The 23,621-nt window shown below is 51.4% G+C and overlaps 1 protein-coding gene across 9 annotated transcripts; it reads left to right on the top strand.

The window, feature by feature from the left end:
- Window positions 1-1,514: 1,514 nt before the first annotated feature.
- Window positions 1,515-21,304, top strand: PRRG3 (proline rich and Gla domain 3). 9 transcript variants are annotated; one of them, XM_077826370.1, is made up of 7 exons: window positions 1,515-1,631; window positions 7,076-7,117; window positions 8,054-8,257; window positions 10,259-10,413; window positions 11,427-11,641; window positions 14,979-15,139; window positions 15,718-21,304. In XM_077826370.1, the coding sequence occupies exons 5-7, from the start codon at window positions 11,596-11,598 to the stop codon at window positions 16,252-16,254; spliced, it is 744 nt and encodes a 247-aa protein (XP_077682496.1). In that variant the 5' UTR covers window positions 1,515-1,631; window positions 7,076-7,117; window positions 8,054-8,257; window positions 10,259-10,413; window positions 11,427-11,595; the 3' UTR covers window positions 16,255-21,304. The 9 variants fall into 9 exon arrangements, 7 of the variants coding, with proteins under 7 accessions (XP_077682496.1, XP_077682498.1, XP_077682501.1 ...); XM_077826373.1 differs by lacking the exon at window positions 1,515-1,631 and adding an exon at window positions 5,953-6,128; XM_077826372.1 differs by lacking the exon at window positions 8,054-8,257.
- The last annotated feature ends 2,317 nt before the right edge of the window (window positions 21,305-23,621 follow it).

Here is a 23,621-nt window from a genome sequence, read left to right as displayed (position 1 = left end):
AGTGGTAAACACCCATTTTTTCATGCTTTGTGTGTATAAAAAGATCTTCTACACTTTCCACAGTATGCATCCGATGAAGTGAGCTGTAGCTCACGAAAGCTTGTGCTCAGATAAATTGGTTAGTCTCTAAGGTGCCACAAGTACTCCTTTTCTTTATGCCATGAGTGAATGGCTGTTTGTGCAGTGTTAGGAACAAAGGACGCGTAGGGTTGGCTCCTCTGAGGTACAAAAAAACAGGACATCAGGGATGATTTGGAGACCAAACCCATAAACCTAGACAGCTGCCAGAGTGTACTGAGCCCCCTTATAGATTTTCCCAGGACAGCTACCTCAAACAAGGGATGATCCTGGGAAAACCTGGGCAAGTGACAACCCTCAGTCAACCACTGGAAGGGACCTCCTTGGTCATCAGGTCCAGTCCCCTGCTATCGCAGGCAGCTCTTTCATATTATCCCGTTCATAAATATACCAAACTCCATTTTAAAACTAGTCCTCATTGGGACGCTGTTCTAGAACCTCCCTCATGTGATGGTTAGAAGTCTTCTAATTTCCAGCCTAAGTTTATCTGTGGCCAGTTTAATCCCCATTCCCTCCCTGGTGTTGTTGTAAGCGCCTTAGATGACAGATACTGTAGAAGTGCAGAGCATCATTAGTCATCATAATTTTAGTTATTTATACGCTGCAACATGTGGTGCTGGGACCAACTTTTGCAGCTCGGAATTGTTTGGTTTGAGCCCTTCTCTGTTGTTGTTAGCAACAGCACCAACAATGCTTTTGGGGTCAGAGTGGCAGTGGGATGTGCTACTACCTATCAGCAGGGTGAAGCCTGGCCCATCTCACCCCATGTCTTTAACTGCCCTGCCTGTGTGGACTGTGAGCTCCCTGGACACGGCCTGTCCCTTACTATGTGTGCACCTGGCACAACAGGGTTGGGATCTCAGCCTCGGCCTAGAGCAAAGGGACCCTCCCCCAAGACCCCAGCAGCTCTCTGGCTGCGCAAGGCTCCACTGGGAGCAACTTCCTTCCAAGTCTGGGGCAAGTGGAGAATTGTGGCTGAACATGCATGGTGGAGCCAGGTCCCGCTGCAGCCACACACAACGAGGCCCTGGCTTGGTGCGATGGGCCCAGACACTGCGGTGAGGGGCGCATCAGAGCCGCAGCGAGCGGAGACACCTCCCACAGCTTCGTGCCCACTCCCTGCAGCGGCCTGGCATGACCCAGCCATTAGGACTACAACTCCCAGAGCACCCTGCGGCGCAATGGCCTTCAAACCCAGAAATGGGACGGCCCTTCCTTCAAAGGCTGCCCTCTCAGTGGACACAGCAGGCGGCAAGGCCCGCCGTTATCACGCTGATTGGTCACAGCGGGAGAGGCGGCCCTCCCCTCCCTTTTTGTGATTGGGCAGATTAGATGGAATTCTCACGCCTTAGCGGCTGAATGATTGGCCGTAAACGTCTGCCAGCTCCGCCCCCGCTCTGTGATTGGACAGAGAGGGCGGCTCAGCCCCGCCCCGCCCCTTGTCCGCGGGTGGACACTGGTAGCTGCAGGCTTGGGCTGCGCCGGGCGGGCGGGGAGCCGTCGGCTCTGTGTGTGTGCGCGCGCGGGGAGCCCGGAGCTGCGGCGGGCATGAGGTACTGGGGGGAGGGGAGGTACAAGGAGGGGGTCGTGGTGAGGGGTATGGGGTGGATGGGGTGGGGAGTAGGGGCAGGGGTGAGGGGGATGGGGTGGATGGGGAGGGGAGAAGGGGCAGGGGTATGGGGTGGATGGGCGAAGGGGTGATGGGGAGGGGAGAAGGGGTGGGTGTTTAGGGTGCATAGGGCTGGGATAGAGGGGAGGGCCATGGAGTGGGGGAATAGGGCAAGCGGCAGGGGATGAGAGGAGAGGGAGTTGGGGAGGGTAGTGGATGGGGAAATAGGGGGAGATGGAGAAGAAGAGTCAGGAGGCTAGAGGAAAAGGAGAGGAGAGGGCAGTGGGAGAGGGCCCATAGGAATGGGGGGGGGTGGATAGAGGAGCAGGGACGGGGAGGGGGCCCATAGGAATGGGGGGGTGGATAGAGGAGCGGGGAGGGGGCCCATAGGGTTGGGGGGTGGATAGAGGAGCAGGGACGGGGAGGGGGCCCATAGGGATGGGGGGTGGATAGAGGAGCAGGGACGGGGAGGGGGCCCATAGGGATGGGGGGTGGATAGAGGAGCAGGGACGGGGAGGGGGCCCATAGGGATGGGGGGTGGATAGAGGAGCAGGGATGGGGAGGGGGCCCATAGGGATGGGGGGCGTGGGTAGAGGAGTGGGTATGTGGAAGGGGCTGGAGGAAGAATGAGATGGATGTCCGGTGGGGGCACTGTGGGGAGTGGAGGAGAAGGGGGGAAGAAATGGGGCAGGAGGGGGCAGGGTAGTGTGAAGTAGTATGACTTTTTAGGAGCTGGAGACAACCCAGGGCTGTGGGAATTGGGGATGCAGTAGAGACTGGGTGGGAGGCTGAGGGGTGTGCTAGAAGAGGGACGGTACCGGGATTGAGGGGGAGGGCGGGCTTGGGGCTTTGGGCACTGGAGTAGAGAGGAAGGGGGTTGAGTCCACCTTTGGGAATCAGAAGGGAGGCAGGAATGTCAGGGAAGTGATGGGGAATGAAAGAGGGGTTGGGATGGGCGGGGGGGAGGGGAAGCACCAATGGCAATGGAGGGAAGAGTGAAACGAATCGGTACTTGAATGCTAAACTCCAAGGAGCTAGGAAAGTATCTGCTAGGGTGTGTGGGTGCTGTGGACTGTGGGGGAAGGTGTGTTCACTGGGGCTACTGTGGGATTTGGGGCAGGTCCAGGGGGCTGAAGCTGGAGCGTGCCTGGCTGGTACGTATCAGCTTACACAGTTGTTTGCGAGCATACCACTCCAAACCTGGTGAGTTTTAGGATTGGTTTGTGGGGACGAATTCTGGTCCCACTGAGGGTTTGTGGATTGGTTTGTGGGATGGCATCCTGGCAACCATGGGGCTTTGTGGTCTCTGGGAATTGGAGCCTGTGGAGCCTTCCCCGATGTGTTGATCTTGGCTTTGAAAACAAAAATAGTTCTTAGAACTTGCAAAGCAGCTGGCATCCTTGGCGGTATGACGCCCAACAATCCGGCAGCCTTCCGACGTGCCACCACACGTCAGTGGTGTTACGGAATCCCACAACCTGTTCCTGCGCTGGCAAGAAGATCGGGGGTTCTGGCTTATCTCTCTCTCTGCATACATCCTTCCCTCAGACCACACACCCACGCAGAGTCTGCCTGTATTGCTAGAGGTGGAGGACACCATATTCTACCAGCACAGTTTCCTTCTTCAGCATCATCGTTGGGTGGGGGGAGCCCGGGGGTTGCCAGGTCTGGAAGACACGAATGTGTGACTGCATCAGCATCCCCATTGCTGTATCCCTCACGCCTCCTCACCATTGCCATGGCAACCTCCTATTGATGGTGTATTTATAGAGGAGGAAAACACTGTTCAGAGAAGGAGGGAGGGGAACTGATCGGGTGGGCGTTGAGGCTGGGTTCTGGGTTTGGATTCCTTAGCTTTTTGTCATCCTTAGGCAGAAAAAATTAACTCTTCAGTGTCCTTTGAGGTGGAGTATTTTGTGTTCCAGACCCTGTGTTTTGTATGGGTACCTATAATGCTGGTGTGTTCAGAAATGTGAAATACATGCCCAGAATATAAATGGATTTCTATATAATCTGTCACTTGCTGCTATGATACGTGCACGTCAATCATGTGTATGGTATACGCATGAATATTGAAGTTCATATTTACCAGGTTGTTTTTCCACTGGATTAAATAGCCCTACTCCTTCGTGCTAGGAATATACTCATGTTCCTCACATGACCTGCGTCCCATCAGCTGGCCCTTTGCATGCTTAATTCAAGAATTACCAGCCCGGCCTCAAGCTTATAATTAAGTTTAAAATATCAAGTTTCTTAAAATGATCCCCCATCCCCCGCCACACACACACATACCCCTACCCCCTGAAATGTGTCCCCTCGCAAGAGGGGTGTACATCACCGCTCATCAGAGACACCATGTGGCCTAACGAGCCAGGATTCCTGATTTCTAATCCCAGCTCTTGCCACTGACTTGTGTGAGGATAAATTAATGATTGTAGACCACCTTGTCCCTTTTAAGTATTGTTGATGAAGATGAGGGTTTGTGTGTAACCCTCTCTTGTTGTCACGTAAATCTTTATTTCTTAATGAAACTGAACATAAGCAAAAATTAGCCAGAGCAAAGCAACCTCTGATTATAGCCGATGCAACTGACCACGTTATAGTTACAAGTTCTCAACCTGTGTCACACCAATGTTTTAGGGACTGAAGTTTCCTCTATTGGGCTAACCAGAGCTTACAAAAAATTTCCGGTGTTGAAAGCATCTATATTGGTCCAGTCTGTCTTCCTAGCCCCTGGTGGAATGTGAGATAGCAGACTGTAAAATCAGGTTATCTTGCTTTTTTCCTTCATCCCCACTTTAATTCCAGCATGTATTTTGCAGTCAATATTTCACAGACTGCTAGAGAATGCTTTAGGCCATTGAAATGTGCATTCCATGTGGTTACAGACTTATTTTCTGTGTCTAACCATTCTTGATACAACAGCTTCTAAAATCATGTAAGACACAGTTGTGGTGTTGGTGGATAGAAATGTTAGTAATAACCAAAAAGAGGTTGTGTGCAAGGTTCACTACTCTCTGCTCTGTTGGGGTAAGAAAAAACTGCTCTGTTACTGGAAGCCTTAGGTTTCTGGGTTTTGAAGAGATGTGACTTTTATTTATTTCGTGAGTAAAGTAACTGGGCTTAGAAACTGTTGCTGAGCTATGTAAGGACTGATCTAGATCTGAGTATTGTAAATCCTGGACCTCAGACTAGTGTAGCTTTTATTTCTTGTTGTTTCTCCCCCCAACCCCCAATAATAAAAGTAAAGTCCGGTGAGAATCTTTTTACCTCTCTGGTTTGCAGTGTCACTAGAGCCCCTGGATGGAATTGGGTTCTGCTGTGCAGATCTGAGATGGGGGGAGAAAAACTGGGGAATTCCTGTAACGATGCATCATGGGCTTGAGCTGGCTAGCAGAGCACAATGGGGAGGTGGTAGAATAGAGTCTGAAGGATCCTCTTGTCACTGGTGAATAGGAAATTGCTCCTGTGTGTGGAGGGACACCTGACACTTCTGCATAATGTGATTTCATTGTTTACAGCAAGTTAACCTTCCAAATGTAGTATTGCCTTCCTGAGTTTGCACACCGCTGTAGCCTCACTGCGGGGCTGTTAGTTTTGCTGTGCAGCATTAATGGAACTCTTCTCATTTGCGCTGCTGCTATTCAGGAGGTTGAGCAGCAGTGAAACAGTCAGCAGTTGTCATTCTGCAGCTACGCGGGAAAGCTGTGAACAGCAGACGCATCCACTGGAACCGTTCATGGTGGAGAAGGGCTCAAACATAAATACACTGGAGGCTGTTGAGGGGAATGGGTACAGTAGCAGTAGCCGGGAGGTGGGGGAAGGATAGAGTAGCAGGCTGCTCGATTCCCCTAAGCAGTGCATTCCAGCACACTCTCTTTCTAGCAGCTGGGGATACTATTACTATATTACTGTTACTCAACTTGTGTTGAAGTGGTGCCTTGGGCCCTGGTCCATTACTGGGGCCCCTGTGTGCCAGGTGCTGTACAAATCCAAACAGCTTACGTTCTGTGGGTGTTTCTTCCTTCATGTGGCTGGTGTATTCACCCTAAAGTTAGCAGGTGCCAGGTGAAGTTTTCAAGCCTGTAGTACAGTATCTGTGTGCTGTGGAGATTGGCTTTGATCTGGCACCTCTGGGTGAAGAAATCTTGTTTGTTTCTCACCCTCTGGCTTGGCTCTGGGCTCCTGGCCATCTAGCTCATCTTTCATTTTATGGACACTGTTCTTTATGCACCCAGATGTCCAAACTCTCTTCTTCAAGGGCCTGATCCTGTGAGATGGTTGAGCATCCTCAATTCCTACTGCCTTAGGGAGCTGAGAACACCCCAAGCAGTCTACATGAGGGAGGCTATACCAGTGGCTATGCCAGTAGAGCCGCCTAGAGGAGATGCGGCATAAAGAGATCTTTTGCCGGTATGGTTGAACCTCCAGCCCAAATGAGGTAAGCTATACTGGTAAAAGGACTCATGCTGGCAGCATCTACATGGAGGTTTTTGGCAGCCTAGCTGTGTTTTCACACCCCTGCCCAACATAACTATTCCAGAAAAACTTTGTGGTGTAGACCTGGCCTCCACAGGTTGCAGGATCAGGCTATAAGTTCTCAGACCAGTAAGGCTCCTAAGTGCACACTGAGGGTTTAGACTGGCTGGCAGAGCCTTCCTGGCCACGTAAGAGGCTCTGGCCTTGGAACGAGGGGTAGTTAATGTTAGGGCAGCAGAAGTTGGACGTAGCCTGGCAGTGAAGTACAAAGTCTCCTGCTGTGGGGAGAGGTTGTAAAGCACTTTGCAAGCCTGCATGTTTTAGGCCTCTCGCCCGCCAGCCTGAGGCTAGATGATATGAAGCAGTCAGTTAATATGTGGGGACTGAGTGTGCTACATCTCTCCTGCATGATGTGATGGAGCAGAAGCCATGGGGGCGTTTTTACCCTCTCCTACTGAAGTGGGGCACATTGTTCACTGAGAGACAAAGATGCTCTGAGCTGACTGATGGGAATCCCTGTAGGCCTTGTGGCCTGCCTCTTGAGCACTCGGGAGTTATGCAGAGCCACTGATATGCTCTGTCTTGAAGCCAGGGGATTTGGGGGCAGCCAAATGGACATGTGGGGTGGGAGGTCTGAAAGTGGGTTGGATGAGCTGGCGAGGGCCAGCTGCCATTCTGCGACATGTGGTGTGTACCAAAGGAGCCTGGGGGCAGTATTGGGTGGGTCATGGTTTCCTGTAGAGACGATGGGTATATAGAGCTCAGCTGGGACCTGCAGCAGGCTGCCTAGGCTCCAGAAAAAGCCATCTTTCCCCATGGATCAGTCCCTGCTACTGGTGTGACCAAGGGCTTGGAACCACGGCCTGTGGCTTTGAGCCCTCCATGACTCTCCCATTTTCTTCCCAACAGGTAGGTGAAAGCCCTGAGTATCTGAGCAAGACAGCATGGCAAGTAAGTATTTCCCAATGAGGGCCTCAAGGGCAGGGAGGGGCAAGCGTGGTGTCTTCACCTCTTCTGGAGCAAGGGGTGTTGGGGGATGGGTCTCTTGCATGTGGTGGGGGAAAGGGCTGGTAGCCTCCTCTTTGAGAAGAGGGTAGGGAATAGTCTGTGTTGCCTTGGGTCTTAGAGTGGGGCAGTGTCATGGCCCCTTCTAGGATCAGAGGCTTGAGGCACGGCTCTGTCTCTTCCTGCACATCTCTTCGTTGTGTGTTCCTGGGCTGCAGAGTCAGAGCCTGGTGTACAGTAGAACAGCTGGGTGAATTGCTGGTCCCTCTCGCATGCCTGTAGCACACCAGGCACCCCCACCCAACTGCGTTTTCAGTTATGCCACCATTTGGCTCAGCCTTGCTCTCACCACCTTATCAAGCCAGAGTGGGCACAGATTGCTGGCCTAATAGCCCCAGTCATGCAGAGTGCTGCTCTGCCCTTCCCACAGTGCACTGGTCACTGCTTAGGCAGCCTGCCTGGTCTGCTTTCCATTCTGGGGCCATTTGGCTGGGGGCCTGTTACCTGTGCTGCCCAGGTGGTGGCGCTCATTTGTGCACTGTGTTCACAGCAACCCACTTCTTCAGCAGTAATTTGACTTTGTTCTGCTCCAGTCGCCAGTATGGCTCCTGGGAGTATGGTATGGGCAGATCTGAGAGTGCTGTGGGCATTGATGATTAGCTGGGAAGGGGAGGTTACCCAGGCCCTACAGTTGCTGTGTAAGCGAACAGCCAAGTAACCCACTGTAATGGCCGCTGCTTGGACTAGCGAGCTGTGCTGTGACAATATCAAGGGCCTGATTGCTCAGCACGATAAAGCTGGGACAGTAATAGCAGGGTGGAAAAAGCATGTTTGATCTTTAAAGAGCTACACTGAATCCTCCCTGCTCGCTCTTGTGTGCAGCCTGATGTGCTGCTGCGTGGCACAGAGGCTGCATTCAGTGCTCCGCTGGGAGCTGAGGATAGCCCTGGTTCTGAAGCCAGACTGGGAGAGGCCAGGGATCTTGGGATCTGCTTGGGGCATGCCAGGATCCAGACCTGACAGTGGAGACAGCGGTCGAGCTGAGCCAGCAGGAAGAGCTGGGGGACGAGGGCTACTCTGTGCCAGGTACGCAGCTCTTTGTTATATATATTGTGCCAGTGGCTGAGGGCAGGTGCAGGGGAAAGAGTGGCTTGTTATGGATGCTGCCATTAGTGCTTTTTAAGAGGCACTTGTCGCCTCAGACAAGGGTGGAAGGGCCCACCTCTCCCCCTACCCTGCCATCCCTGGCTCCACAGTTACCAAGCCCTTCCCCAATAATTCCCCAGTAACACTGCCCAATGCCTTTTTGGCCATATGAGCCACGTTCACTGTTAGGGTGGCTGTATCCAGCAGCCGCTGAGCAATGCCATCTGCTTGGACTCGAAGCTGGTGAAGTAAGGGGGGAAAACAAAATAACACAAACTGCAGCTTAAGCCTACAAATAAGAACTTGGTGGCAGGAAGCTACCTCTTGTCTGCTGTGGCCAAACGTTTGTGGCACTGCATCTGTTGGTCCCTGGGCTATGGCACCCAATTAGCATGCTGCTCTTATCTGGCCTCAGTCATGTGCCATTCTGTCTGATTAATGCATGAAAGACAGTCATTGGCATATTTTGTTATCAAAGTGATGTAGAGCTAACACAGGCCATGGGAGCTGCCAGGATAATTACTGTTTATCCTACCTGCTGTCAGGCACTGAATGCATTGAAAGAAATCTACCGTGGATACCAATTAACTGTAATCCTTATTCCTTTGTGTCTGTAAATCTTTCGTCACGCTTGTGCTCCAGCGTACAGAGGGAGGTCTTCAGGGGCACACCCTGCTGTTGACAGTCACTGGGGCTCACTGGTCTTAGTGCCTTTGAAAATCTCTACACCACCCCCCACACCTCCCATCCAGTTTGGAGGCAATGCTTATTCCCCTTTACCCTGTAGAATAGGGGAGGGCAAATTACGGCCTGTGGGCTGGATCCGGTCCATCAGGGCTTTCAATCCTGCCCGCGGGATTGCCAGCCCTGTGGCGCAGCAGGGCTAAGGCAGGCTCCCTGCCTGCCCTGGCCCTGCGCCGCTCCCGGAAGCAGCTGGCATCACATCCCTATGGTCCCTGGGGAGGGGAGGGGAGGGGCAGAGGGCTCCGTGCAGTACCCTCGCCTGCAGGCACCACCCCCCTGCAGCTCCCGTGGCCAATGGGAGCTTTGGGGAGGGGGTGGTACCCGCAGGCGAGAGCAGCACATGGCGGAGCTGCCTGCCCCACCCCACCCCCAGGAGCCACTGCCAGACATACTGGCCACTTCCAGGAATGGTGCAGGGCCAGGGCTGGCAGGGAGCCTGCCTTAGCCGCACTGCTGCGACCCTAGAGCCACTTGAGGTAAGCAGCGCCGGGTCGGAGCCCACAACCCGAACTCCTCCTGCATCCCACACCCCAACCCTCTCTCAAACTCTGCACCCCCTCCTGCACTCCAAACCTCTGCTCTGAGCCCCCTTCTGCACCCCAACCCCTTGTCCTGAGCCCCTTCCTGCACACTGCATCCCGTCCCACACCCTTTCCTGCACCCCAACCACCTGCCTCAGTCCTATATTCATGGCCCTGCATACAATTTCGCCACCCAGATGTGGCCCTCGTGCCAAAATGTTTGCCCACCCCTGCTGTAGAAGCTGACGCAACCCCTGCCTTCTCTGAGCCTGTCCCCCAGTGTCCACTTGAGTGACTCCAGGGCTAACCTACCAGCCTCCCGCCTCGCTCTGATATCCCTTGCTCACTCTTGCTGGGACCATCGGCACAGACATGTCTCTGAGGCTCCTGTTTGCCTGATAAGTAGTCTTTGATTGTGTGGTTATACTGACTGTCAGTAGCTCCCCATCCCTTCCTTGTCCTTCGTTCCAACGATTTAGCATCTCCACCCTTCTTGTAACAATTGTGAATTCTAAGGGGTCCTTGCGGGCTCCAGTCCAAGGAGAGCCTTTCTGGAGGCACTGGCATTCAAAATTGAGCTAGAACAATGACTTCCATTGTGTTCCTTAATGATCCAAGGAATGATCAAGCTTTTGATTCCCTTATTGAAGCTCTTATTTGTTTCTTTTCATTATAGAAGCCAGTATAGCACCGTGGATGTCCCAGAGCAGGGAATGGACCAGGTGGCAAGGTTGCACAGTGTTGGAAAGGCTGGCAAACCTGAGGTCCAGGAAAAGCAGGAACAGGCTTGTCACTTCAGGAAACACAGAGGGAGACTCAAAGGAGATCAGAGTGAGTGTTCCAGTGTGAGGAGGAGGAAGTGAGGTGCACTTCTGAAAGACTGGATGGGTCAAGGCAGAAGGCCGAGGAGCTAGTGCCACGCTATTTCCAGAAAGATAGGAAATGACTTGAGGATAGACAGCTCCATTGTGAAATCTCCACCCAGTGCATGAAGGCTGAAGAGCAGATGACAGCCAAAGCTGACCCAGCAACCGATCCCTGCATCATCTGCTCAGTACATCCCTGCTAAGCTGTTCAGTGCTCCTCTCAGGACAGCTCCCTCACAGCCATTCCCCATGAAACTCCTTCACAAAGACTGAAGAAATAGGAGAGCTGGGGCCCCAGCGAGATGCACTTGATGACTGTAAAATAGCCTCTCCATTCCCATTGTTTTTGTAAATATGTTGCTCTGGTCTAGTATTGCAGTTGGCCTGCATCTTTGTATAATAAAGTAGATTCTGGAGAAGTCATTGTAATTCACATCCTTCATATTGTTCTTTATTATCCATGTCGAGCTGTCTGCGGTGACTCAGGAGCGTGACTACCAACCTCAGGGCAGACTGCTAAGAACCAGGGCACAAACCCCAAATTGCCTGCTAGTTCTATATTTAGATTTCACCAACCAATTATTAAGTGTAAACTCCGGCTCAGTAACAGCCTTCATATGGAGTCCTATTATATACTGATATGCCGTATATCAGTCGCACCTTAGATCTCACACTGAAGACAACACTTGTAACCAATCCTATAATAAACTATTTAAAGATTTAGTAAATAGAAAAGGAAATGAGTTATTTACAAGATTCAAGCAGGTAAACATAAATATACAAATGAGTTACAATCTTAAGTTTCAAGAGGTAGAAGCTTCTATAAAAAGCAAATTCTATATGTCCTTTAGGGCTAACGTGGACTAAGCTCTGGGGATCTTTTGCTTATGCATAGAAAATCTTGTCCCCCAGAGTCCAAGCATCATAGAGATCCAGTTCTTTATTGTTAAGTGTTTTTATTTCTCTCTCTCCATGCAGGGGACTGGACTAGATGACCTCTCAAGGTCCCTTCCAGTCCTATGATTCTTTGTGCTCTGAGTTGTGAACTCAGCTGATGGGAGGAATCCACTTGCATCTTCGTGGTGGGAGGAAGAACAGAGCAACAAATGTCTTTTGTTCTCTTTAATGTTCTACAATAGTCCATCTGATGTTGATGGGCCTTCCTCTTGGCCAGGACGTAACACCTTCTGTTGGTGACTAGCACTTTACACTAGTTAATGTCTCTCTTGTCTGGTGATTTACAGCGTCACAGAAGCTTACAATACAAATGCTTAAATATTACTTGCAGTGTCTGTATCCCATATTTTGAGGTGAGATTAATGCATGCCGCAATTCACAAGCAATCTGTAAAGGCTAAACATGTTATTAAATTCTCATACCTATTTTAATAACACTAACAAACCAGGTGAGCCAGACTGCTTCCAGCTGTATATTTTTCCGTGATCAGTTGAGACATGAGGACTTTGGCATGAGCTGCCACCTGATTTGCCAGTGTCACAGTCCATACAACAGCAGTTCTCTCTTTCATAAACTCCCTCACCAGAGCAAATATTAATAAACCCCAGGGAAAAAAAGTAAATGCAGTAACTCATCAAGTGTATCCCATCATGACCAAAAGATGGTGGCATGTCATAGCAGTAATTGCTAATAACACATCAATGCCTCTGGAGCAGTATACTCCATAAAACCACTCACCATACCAGTTGAGAGTAGGAAAAATGAAGGTCTCATGAAAACATAAGGAGAAACCTGCCACCAATATAGCAACAACTGACTCCTAGTTAAAGACAAGGTAACATTTTTAGTTAACTGCTCGCATGATCCTTCTTCCAAGTCCTGCCATTAGTTAGAAAGTGTTTGTACAGAGCACTTACTGTCTGGGCAAATCGCAGGCTGTGCTAATGAACAACTGCTTCATGTGTAACAGTTTGGCTGTGTGAAAGTTGTTTCAAATCCCGCTGCCCTCTCACTCCATTGTGCACAGGAGACCTTGCCTTTGCTTTCACATGGATTTTGCAAAATGCATGTGATTGCAGAGATAATTGCTGCAGTAGTCAGTGAAGTGTCATGACTGGTAACCCACCTGGCCTTGTCTCCCAAATGTGCACTGTCCTGGATACAGGTCTCTGGGTTTGAGCCATCTGGGAATGGTTTCATGAACTGAGGCACTGGTTGGCCTGCTGGGTGACCCTGAATTGCTGTGGGGATAGAGACCCCATCACTGCCTGGGACGTTCCGTGAGAGTAGGGGTCCCCTCTGTTCTCCTGGAAGAGTCCAGAGTGTTTGACCATTCTCCTGTGTGCTCTGAGCACCCTGGGTATGTTTGCATGATCTTTGTGTGATCCCTGATTATTTAAATCCATGAATTCTCTTTGCCACCTTGGCTGCTCTGAGCACATGCCACTGGATGGAATGCCATGCCATTGCGAGAGTCTGAAACCAGCACCTGCTGGAGACTTCCTAGCCCCAAACTGGGACCCAAGGGAGAAATAACTGTCCTGGGTGGATAGCTTCCACAGGGCAATCGCCACTCCTCGGCAGGGTGATTGGCTGTCTCCTCCTTGTGGGCTGGTGCTTCTGCATTGGGGCTAGTCCACACCCACTGCACTGAAAAGTGTCCTTTCTTAGTATGAAGTTATGCAGCTGCTTGCAGCTCCTCACAGGTCCTGAACCACTTGGTGTCCCCAATTTGTGGCATGGTGTGGACCCAAAGTGGGATTTCATCTGTGGAGTGTCATCCTTGTGTACTGCACAGATCCAGCCATAGGTGGGGTAGGGGCATGAGCGTTGCAGCCGAAGCTGCGTGAACTGCTGGTATTGGTCTCTGGCTCTTCACAGATGCTGTCAGGGCTCTCTGTAGTTCGTAGCAGCTGTCGGATGCACCTCAGGATGGCCTCTCCAAAGCTCCAGCTGGAACTATTCCTGAGCTGAGGGTTTGTCCTGGCCTGTTTGAGAAAGGGAGTTGGAAATAATGCCAACTCCTGGGGAACTATGGGAGTTTGGCCTCATCTCCGACAATCCCTCTGGGATCACAGAAGGCCCTTTAGAATCTCTCACCCTGCAATGGTGTACTGGGAACGTGGGATTGGTAATGCAGCATAAGGGGCGGGGAGAGTGGGGGAGAGCACAGCTAGCATAGGTGCATTGGCCCATTGGTACTTAGACTGGCATGATCCCCTGCTGCAGCTATCGTGGTTCAGCGCTGGTGCAGATGCCGCCTAATCTGCTGACCTATAATGTAGCTGCAGCATGGGCTGTGAGGATGACGTAGAGAAGGGCTGCAAAAGCCCCAATCTCCTTCCCTCAGACGGTGGTGCCTCCTAACCGAGAGTCCCTGCTCATCATTGGTTCTGGCGGCAGATAGACGCATGGCGCTTTGGTTCTCCTGAGCCGTGGTGGTGCTGCCGGCCACGCAGCCTGCCAGGGGAGGGCTCAGACCCTCTGCCTGGGGAGCTCCTGTTCCTCCATCCATGCCTCTTCCCTGGGCCCTGGGGCTGCCACCTCCTGTTGTGGCCATAAAGGGGGCAGTGCCATAGCGCTACCAGTTGTGCTCCGGTCCCCTATTGCGGTGGGCGCTTTGCCTCTAATTCAGCCGGTGGTTCCCAGCCAATTGAACTGAGTGCACGTGGTGTTGTAAGGAACCAGGGCAGGTGTACAGGATGGCTGGACCAGCCCAGATTGGGTGTTGCATAGGCTTCTGATGCCGTTAGACAGGAGACTGCAGGTGGGTGATATTGCAACAGGAGACCCTCAGTCATATGCAGGGAGCAGCAAACCAAAGGGCAGGCAGGGTTTTAACATGAACAATATACCCCAGGTGTGACTAAAATCCCCTTGGAGCTTGGCCAATGCTTTTAGTGGATGTGGCCCAGAGTCCCTCCGTGATCACTACTGCATTGTGTGGGTTGATTGCAGGCTGGGTTCTGATCTCCTCCCCCTGCATCCCAACAGCACTGGATTTCACTTGGGCAGAGGGGCGGGACGGACAATAGCACCGGGGGCCTGAAGTTACAACCAGCCCGGTGTAGCACTCGCACGTTTTCCCCTCAGTCTAGTCCTGCCCGCACTTGGAAGCACTCAGGGCTGTTGAGAGAGAGGGATGGGCTGTGATGTGGCACTGCCGAGGTCATTGTGTTCTGCTGGTGCGGGGGTGGGGACTATTAAAACTCTACTTGTGACTCTCTCTTGCCATTGTCCTCCCTCAGCCCAGCGCAGGGTTCCCGTCTGGCTCCATCATGCTAGCACTGGCCAGCTTGGTCGTAGGCAGCGGGAGAGCCTGTAAGGGCTGCTCAACGCCTGTTCTGCCCCCTCTCTGGTAGGATGTTGTGCCCTCTGAGCTCGCGGGACTGGGTGGGCGGACTCTAGCACTGGGCTGTGTAGCATAGCCAGTGGGCACCTGTGCTGCTGGGTACCCGAAGCTGCCACCTGTGTAGTAGCCTGGTCCCTGTGGCAGCGAGAGGCCGCTCGTTGGATCGTGCTGGGGCTGGGTGCGTGGGAGTCCTCAGCGCCTCTCTGCATTGTGTGTTTCAGTGTTCCTGGGGGCCAAGAATGCCCACTCGGTTCTCAAACGCTTCCCCCGGGCCAACAGCTTCCTGGAGGAGTTCCGCCAGGGCACCATCGAGCGAGAGTGCATCGAGGAGATCTGCAGCTATGAGGAGGTCAAGGAGGTGTTTGAGAACAAGGAGAAAACGGTACATGGGGGGTGAGGCTGTGGGGAGCAGAGCCCGAGGAGATGGAATAACTCGAGCCCTGAGGGGGGCGTGAAGGAGATGGAGGGGAGAGAGAGCGGATTGCCCTGCCCTTGAGGTGGTTTGTTCCCTGGGTATCAGCAGGAAACCTGAGCTTAGCTCACCTGTCCCACGCAGCGCCATCTCCCTGCCAGGTGTCCTTGCACTGCAGGCCAGGGTGTGGGCAAGGCATGGCTGGTACTGCTACCGTGCGCTTGTGGCCCGCTCCCTGCCCCCCAGTCTAACCAGGGCAGGAGGTGGTGCTAGCACAGGGGCCCTCAGCCTCTCATGGGGCCGCTTGCTGCTGTCAGGGCGAGAGCCCAGAAACCTGTGCACTGGTTCCCATGATGTCTCCGGTACTGGCTCCCGCGTTTGTGTTCCATTGGAGGGGAACCAGTAGGCGGTGGCAGAACAGTTCTACCTCAGCTACAGGGTGGAAGTTGGGCATGTAAGCGAGCAGCCCCTTCCTTCGGCCACCAAGCTGAGGGGCACTGCTTTGACATGAACGCCTGTGACTGGTGCTGGTTTGTTCCCCTCTGCAGATGGAGTTCTGGAAAGGCTACACCAACTCTGTCTACTCCGTCAAGGACCCCGGGCAGGGCACAGAGCGCTCAGATGCCATGTATGTGGTGGTGCCTCTCCTGGGAGTGGCTCTGCTCATAGTCATTGCCCTGTTCATCATCTGGAGGTGTCAGCTGCAGAAGGCCACGCGCCACCGTCCCTCGTACGCCCAGAACCGCTACCTGGCCAGCCGAGCGGGCCGCAGCATTCCCAGGGTCATGGTGTACCGAGAGACATCTCACAGCCAGGGGGACGGCCAGTCCCAGCGCGAGACAGGCAGCAGGGTGCCTGCTGATGGCAGAGCAGGAGGCAGCTCCCAGCTGGATGGCACTCTTTACCCGCCGGAGCATTCCGTCTCAGTCCTCTCCAGACTGTCTAGCGCCACCCCGCCCCCTTCCTACGAGGAGGTGACCGGGCACCCGGAGAGCAGCAGTGGCGAGGAAACCAGCGTCTCCTACAATGACCCACCGCCCAAATACGAAGAGATAGTGGGAGTGGCCCCTGCCTTGGGCAAATAGTGGCGCTAGCTCCCTGCGCCTGGACCCTCCTTTTGGTGTAATTCTCTCTCTCACTTTTACTAGACGATGCCATCACGGAAAAGCCTTACCTTCTTCGCTCACCAAAAATAACCGTCCTTAACGGGGGGTGGGGGGTGGCACCAGAGTCCAGGCTGGGGTGCAGTGGAGAGCAGCCACCGATGCAAGAAGGCACAAGCCCTGGAGATCCCCCCTCTCCTGCAGCCACAATCCAGCTTGCACAGGCTCTGCATGGAGAGAGACCAGCCCCCTAGAGGCACCCTGGCAGGTTGTGTTAGGTTCCTTGGTGCCCATGATCACTGGGGTGAAAGGATCTCGCAGCAGTGGAGTTCCTCTCCCTGTATCCCAGCAAAGCCCCATTTCTTTTTGTAGTGGGAAGAGCAGAGCAGCATGAACAAAACCTTCCCGAGGGGCAAGAGGTGCTTCCTGCCCACCCCAAACAGGCGGCTCTGCCCATGCGATGTGGCACTCACAGAAGCGGGGAGGGGTGCTCCGTGGAGCGCCAGGCTGCGAGAACGGAGAATGGCCCCGCCAGCCCTTTCCCATAAGTGCCATAACAGCAGGAGATGAGTGGCAGATGGTCGCTGGCCCGGTGGGGGTTCTCGTTGGTGTGTTCAATCCAAAAAATAGGTGTAGTGTCGTCCTGTGTTTGAAACAGCCACACTGCTGCCTCGGTGCCCACCTCAGCCTCACTGCATATGCACACACTGTCCCTGGCATCCATGGCGCTGAGACGCCCGTAGTCATGGGACCAGCGAACAGATAGGATCTTTTCAATGTTTCTTGCAGCATCCATCAGTGGAGCCGATGATGGTTTGTGCCTCAGCAATCGTGTTGTTCCTACGTCTGGATGAGGTTCTGTTTTTCCCTGCATCTGGACTGTGGGATCTTTGTCTGGGAGAGGGTAGGGGATGGTCCTGGCTATTTCACTGCTCACTTGTTTAGCACTGATATTTTATTTTACCTTTGGAAGATTTATTTTTCCTTGGTTTCTTGCCAGGGATGTGTGTGAATGTCAATCACTTGAGATCCCTGTACAGCTTTGCACAAGGGGTGAAACAAATCCACTCTCTAGCTCTGTTACCAGGATCAGTGAAACAGATGCAGTTTATATCGTCCTCCTCCTTCTTCTCTGCTCATTCTGCCCACCTGCATTGTTGTGATCTTCTGCGGGATGCGGCTGCAACCAGGGAGATGTTTTGTGATCCTGTATCTTATTTCCAAAGGGGAATATCCCAGGGGCTAGCGCCTGGGTAGAGAATGTCTCTAGAGGTGGGGACTGGGGTTTGTGTCTCAATGATCACTGCTTTTCGTAACATCTGTTCTAGTGAGTGGTGCTTCTGTAACAATTGGGGATGAGGGTGTTGAGCTGGGATTATCTTCTTGTGCCTCCTGTCTTTGTGTGTGGCTGAGGCAGGTGGGCAGTGGTCTGTCCTTTTGCCCTGCATGACGCCAAATCAAAGATTGATTCTGGCAGATTTTTAAGGTTGTTCCCTTTCTTTAAGTATGGGGATGCCTCTTCCTCCTTGACTCTTCCCCGTTCCCCTCCCAGACCTCTGCCAGGGCCTCTTCCACAAATTGGACACAGTTAAAGAGGATGTCTTTCCATCCCATTCCCCATCCCACCATGCTCCAGCTTCCTATACCAGTGCAGTCTGTGAACAATCTGGAGAAAGGAATGCGTTGAACTACATGCTCACCAGGCTGGAGGCAGATGCAGTGCAGCACCCCTGCCATCCTGCACCCCAGACGTGCTTCCCCATGTCCATTGCAGCTTTGCTTCTGCGGGACCATCAGCTCTGCAAGGTGAGGATGTGAGACTGGTCTCCAAGGCCCACAGTGTGATCTGTGCTGAGGCTACTGTACAGAATCTGCTAAGTCAGAGGGGAATCCCTGGGGCTTTGTGAGATCAGGGCGAATTGACTTGGGACCGTAGGGCCTGGTGCACCTGCCAGGGTAAGGCAAGCATGACTTGCTTCAGCGTCTTGTGTTGCCCCTTGCTGCCTTCTGGAGCTCACACAGTTGGCAGGGCAGGGCAGAGCTAGAGGAGGCAGGAGGCACAGACGAGGGAGAGCAGAGGAACAAGGGAAAGGGGAGGGGGAATTGTGGGTGAACATGGTCTTGTGAAGTAAAGTGGGGGAAAGAGGAACTCAGTGCTGTCCAGCCCATAACTCAGAGGAAGCCCCTAGACACTCAGGCGCTCTGAATGGCCAACTGAACCGTGCTGCCGTCAGCTCAGGTGCTTTGTGATGTTTCTGTTCAGCAGGAGGTGCTGTGCGGGGAGTTGCTGGGGCTGGTGGACTCTTTCCCCTCCCCAACCCCTGGCAATGTCTCCAGAGGCTGGGGCTGGCCATATGGGGAGGAGGCATTTTCTGCATGGTGCATGTTTGATACAAGCCACTACCAAGCATCACAAATGTGACTCTCTGTTGAAGATCCCATGTTCACAGCATTGTGCTTTATATGCAGCCAGGAGGTCAAATCTCCACTCTTTCCTATGACTTTTGGTCACCTGTAACCGTAAAGAGATCTATGAAACATCACAAACATACAGAGGCTGCACGTTGTAGGGCAGATTGTGGTTAAGGCATAGGACTGGGAGCTAGAAGGTCTGGATTCTGGCCCTGTCCCTGAGACAGTGTGTGACCTTGGGACAGTAACTTACCCTGTCTGTGATTCAGTTTCTTCCTCCGGACAGACAGTAGCTTGTGGGGGTGTTGTGAAGCTAAATTTACTGCATGTAAAGTGCTTTGAGATCCTTGGATCAAGGTACAAACAATCCAGTGCAAGATAAGTGGACGGAGCTTAGGAAAGTTCCCTAGAAGATTCTGCAGGTTCTTTTGAGCTTCCTCAGTCTGCAGAGGCCTCTTGGGTTTGAGTGCTTTGGTGCGTGGACATGGATTGGATTATCTGTGGGGTTTCCGTAGGGGCTGTGTTGAACTTCAGGCTAGAGGGCTACCAATTTAAAACCAGAACGTGCTGTCAGACTCTCTGGAGTTGCAGTGCACACTCAGTGGCCCAGCTTTCATCAGCAATAGTGGACCTCATGCTCCCATGCTGCTCCCTTGTATCTGTTCTTGGGCCCATTTCAGAATGCATGGAATGTGCAGAAATTGAAGGTGTGGGCTGATTTGGCTAAGGCCTGGATTTCACAGAATATTGTCAGCTTTTTTTTTTAAAGAAACAAAGTGTCAGACACACTGATCATGTTTGGTTTTCTAAATATCTTTTTTGAAAAATCTGTGTTTTAGTCCCTGACTTTTTATTGCGGTCAAAACATTGAGAACCGAACATCATGAGTAGTTACAGAGAGCAACTTAATTAAACAGTGGACCAAATTCCTTGCTCTTACGAGGGCACAACTCCATTGTCATACACCAGCTGTGAATTTGGCTCTCTGACTGACATCACCTTTGTTATTGTTTCCCAGTGGGCTTTTGCCTCACTCCAAATTCTTTCCTTCTCTTCCCCTCTCTTCAGAAAACAGAAGCACAATGAGCACAGTAAAATCAAAGAGAAACCCCAGCAAAAGGTTTAATGAAACCAACAAAAACCGTGTGCCTCAAACTTCCCTAAACTCTTTAAACCTTTTCTGCAGTCCTGTGAATCTAAAAGCTGCAACATTGTGCAAAGGCAGAGGAGCCTGACAGCGATCAGAAAAAGAAAAGGAGTACTTGTGGCACCTTAGAGACTAACCAATTTATTTGAGCATAAGCTTTCGTGAGCTACAGCTTACTTAATCAAATGCATCACGAAAGCTTGTGCTCAAATAAATTGGTTAGTCTCTAAGGTGCCACAAGTACTCCTCTTCTTTTTGCGAATACAGACTAACACGGCTGCTACGCTGAAACCAGTGATCAGAAAGTGACCCATGGCAGCGTGGCCATGAAATGCATCCAGTACACAGATGGCATAAAGTGAACTCTGTTTTGCTTTTAGTGTTGCTAATAGCACTGGAAGGCTAATTCTGTCTTGCAGGGTCTGATATTTAACTTGGAGATGTCCCCTTTTCAAAGCTGCTTTGGAAAAGTAGCTGATTACTGCTTACTGGATCTGAACAATGGTTCAGCTCTGTTACTTTCTTGAGGAGAAATGGATTATTGGTGATGTTTATGTAGTGCCCATGAGTTGCACAGTGCACTTATGCCCTGACTGTTACAAGGACGACAGCTTACACTTAGGATAAGCATGAAAGGAATTACTGAGGGAATGAAACTGCCCGTACTCTTGTTGCATGCCATCTTGGAAAGCAATCCAGTTGCTTCTCTGAGTTGCACCTCCCACTGTCTCTTTTACAACCCTGCTGGTGAGTTCCTCATTGCAAGGCGCTTGGCTTAGCAAGGGGGGCTCCTGCTCTCTCCCTTGTGCCCCCCCTTCTTGTTGGCAGCCCCCTGGTGTGGTGGTCTCACTGTGCTAGTATTGAAACGTCCAGCACTGCCATCCCTGTAATGTTACCAAGCACAAACCTCCCCCCACAAGCACCTGAAAGGACATTTCAGCTGGATGGAAACTCCCGTCACTACATATACCTCTCAACTGTCCCAGGTTTGCCTCTGGCCCAAGCACATCCTGTGTTCTCACTCCTTCGTTCTGGAAAATGTCTGACAGTGGAAAGGTGGACTCAGGAAACTGAAGGTTAGAGAAAATGTTATTTCTGTTCCAGGCGCCGCGCTTGCATTGTTTGCAGATGCCTGCACTACTGTTTGTTGTCTCTCTCTCCTTCTGGGGCTGTGGTCCACACGTGGGCCTTAGTGGGCTGAGAGGTATATATGGTCTGTAGCCGGATCAGGATCCACCAGAGCCTGAAAAGGAACAGAGGGAGATAGATGGGAATTTATTCCTCTCTCTCTCTCTCTCTGTAATATTCACAGTAATTAACCCTGCGGTTTGTATTCTGTAAAACTTGGTATATTTCTGTGCCAAAATGTTATTTATTAAAAAAAAAAAAAAAAACACTGTCAAAATTGTTTAGTGTGACTTTTCTTTTAACTGAACTAACTTGTTGGTTCCAAGTTACTCTGGCGGGGAGGTCAGCTCCTATTTAGGATGGAGGACTTTTCTGTGGGCCCAGTTCAGCCTTGCACCTTGTGTAGTCATTTACATCAGTGCAAAGTGAAGCACTATGAAATCACAAGGGTACCATTTTTCACACCTATTGTATGAGTGTAAATAGCTACACACGGTACAAGGTTTCTGGATGAACTGGGCCCTGTGTGCCTTTTATGGACTAGCTTTCTAACTTGGATGAAGGTGATCAGTAAACTCAGCTTGAAAGGAAGGACTAAAGAACGCTGCATGCAGGGCTAGAGCTGGCATTATGCTTATTGAGAGAGAAAGAATGGCATGAAATTCATCTTTGAAACTGTACTTGCAGCTCATAGAACGCTGTGCTGGAAACACAGGGCGTGTTGTCTTCAGGTTACAGCCCAGCACTGGCTAGAGTCTGTTTTGGGCTGTGACCTCTGTCACCCTGTAAAGTGGGAATAATGCTTACTTCACAGGCACATTGGGAAGATTAGCCCATGCTGTGATATTTATAGCGCAGCTCAAGAGCCTTGTCTGGAAGGCAATATGCACTGGTCTGGTTTCGGCCTACCAGTGTCCCTGCCAAGCAATCAGCTGTCTGACTGACCATCCCCGACTGTCTCCCCAGTGCCAATGCACCAGGAATGAAAACCAGAGGGAAAGGTGGTGTTTGCTGATGGCGTATTCAGTGCAGGGAATGAAATGCAGTCCTCGCCCCACGGAGCTGTCATTTATGGAGAGAATACTGCTAACAAGCAGGGCCCAGGGGGTTTCTTGGGTAATATTGATTGGCTGCAGTTATAGCCCTGACGTGAACTGCTGCCATGACCTTTCAAGCAGTGGCCCAGGCTAAGGTTGATTAAATGTCTGCAGTGGTGATGTGGGGTGAGATTTCCACAAGGACCTACAAAGCATTCAGGAGCATTAAGTCCCATTGACTTTTGGTGGGACTTATGCTCCCAAGTTGCTTAGGCATCTTTGAGAATCTCCCCCATAAACAGCAGGACGGAGGCAACTTGGGGTTTATCTTAAGCCCTTTTGTGACCGAACTCTATGGCCAGGAATTGAATCTCAAGCCCATGGCTCCAGGAAGGTGATTCAGAACTCCTTAAAACCGGCCATACTTTTGCATCATCTCATACCACTTAGCAGGCAGTAACCCTCGACAGGTTGATGTGGTGTTGATGGTGGCTCCTTCTTTTGCTGAGACTCTCTGAGGACACTTAGGCCTGGCACGTGGGTTTTTGTCTGGATTTAAACTTTTCTGTGCCATGCCTGCAGCCCACATAAGGACATGCCCCAGCTGGAGCGTCTCAAAGTAAAACTGACTAGAGATGCACCACTGAAACCGGGCAGTGTACATTGTCCAGAGTAAAAGATGCAAAAATAAACAACTGCAATAAATGGGACAAAGGAAATTAGAGGGTAACATTCTTCAGTTTCCACGCTGTAGCATGCCATTGAGCATAGGTGCTCAGAGAGCTCAATCACGTTTTCAAAAATACATATTTTAACCTGACCATGTCACGTTTTTAATAACAAAACCATAGTGTTACTGAGAAGGATTTCCATTGAATGGCAGATAGTTTGTGGAGTGGAGGATGGGGGGAGATTAACAGCCAGGTGCCCCGGTAATAGCGCAGTGATAGAGTACAGAGCTGAGACACCAGCCCCATCGAAACCCCAGAAAGCATGTTTCTCTTACACCGCTGCCCCTCTACCAAGTGCACGGTCCCAATCTATCTGGGGACTGAGTTGTATAGCGGAGAGCCCTCCACTGCCATTGTCCCACTTCCAGTCCCCCAGAGTGCATATCTAGTGACTGTCAGCAGGAACACCCGGCTGTTAGGGTGGAGCAGCCTCATGGGCAGCCAGGGTGTTGTAGATGGAAAGCACCTTAAAATGTCACTCAGGGGATTGTAACTTCAGATGGGGAAAACACAGTTGGAGCAGAGGAATTTTTCACAATCCTGTGTTCAAACTAATACGTAGATCGGAAGCTCTCTGTTCTGTTTGTACAGTATCCAGCACAATGGAGTCCTGATCCAGGACTAGAGCTTTTAAACACTATGGCAGTAAAACTAATAACTTCCTTACAAAGAATTGAAAGCAGTTTCCTGGGAATGGCAGAAGAGCATTGTCTTAGGGCCCTTACAGGAGGGAGAACAGTCTAGTGCTTAAAGCTTGAGGATTTTACTTCTATTCCTGGCTCTGCCTTGGTGAAATGATCTTAGACCAGTCATGTTACCAAGTCTGCCAGATGGTAGCTACTTACCTCTCCCTGACAGGTTGAAGTCATTAGTGTTTGTAAAATGCTTGGAGGT

Source organism: Eretmochelys imbricata, chromosome 9 (genome assembly GCF_965152235.1).
Source record: "Eretmochelys imbricata isolate rEreImb1 chromosome 9, rEreImb1.hap1, whole genome shotgun sequence".
Lineage (NCBI taxonomy): Eukaryota > Metazoa > Chordata > Testudines > Cheloniidae > Eretmochelys > Eretmochelys imbricata.
The sequence above is the reverse complement of the archived record's forward strand: the minus strand, read 5'-3'. Positions and strand labels throughout refer to the sequence as shown.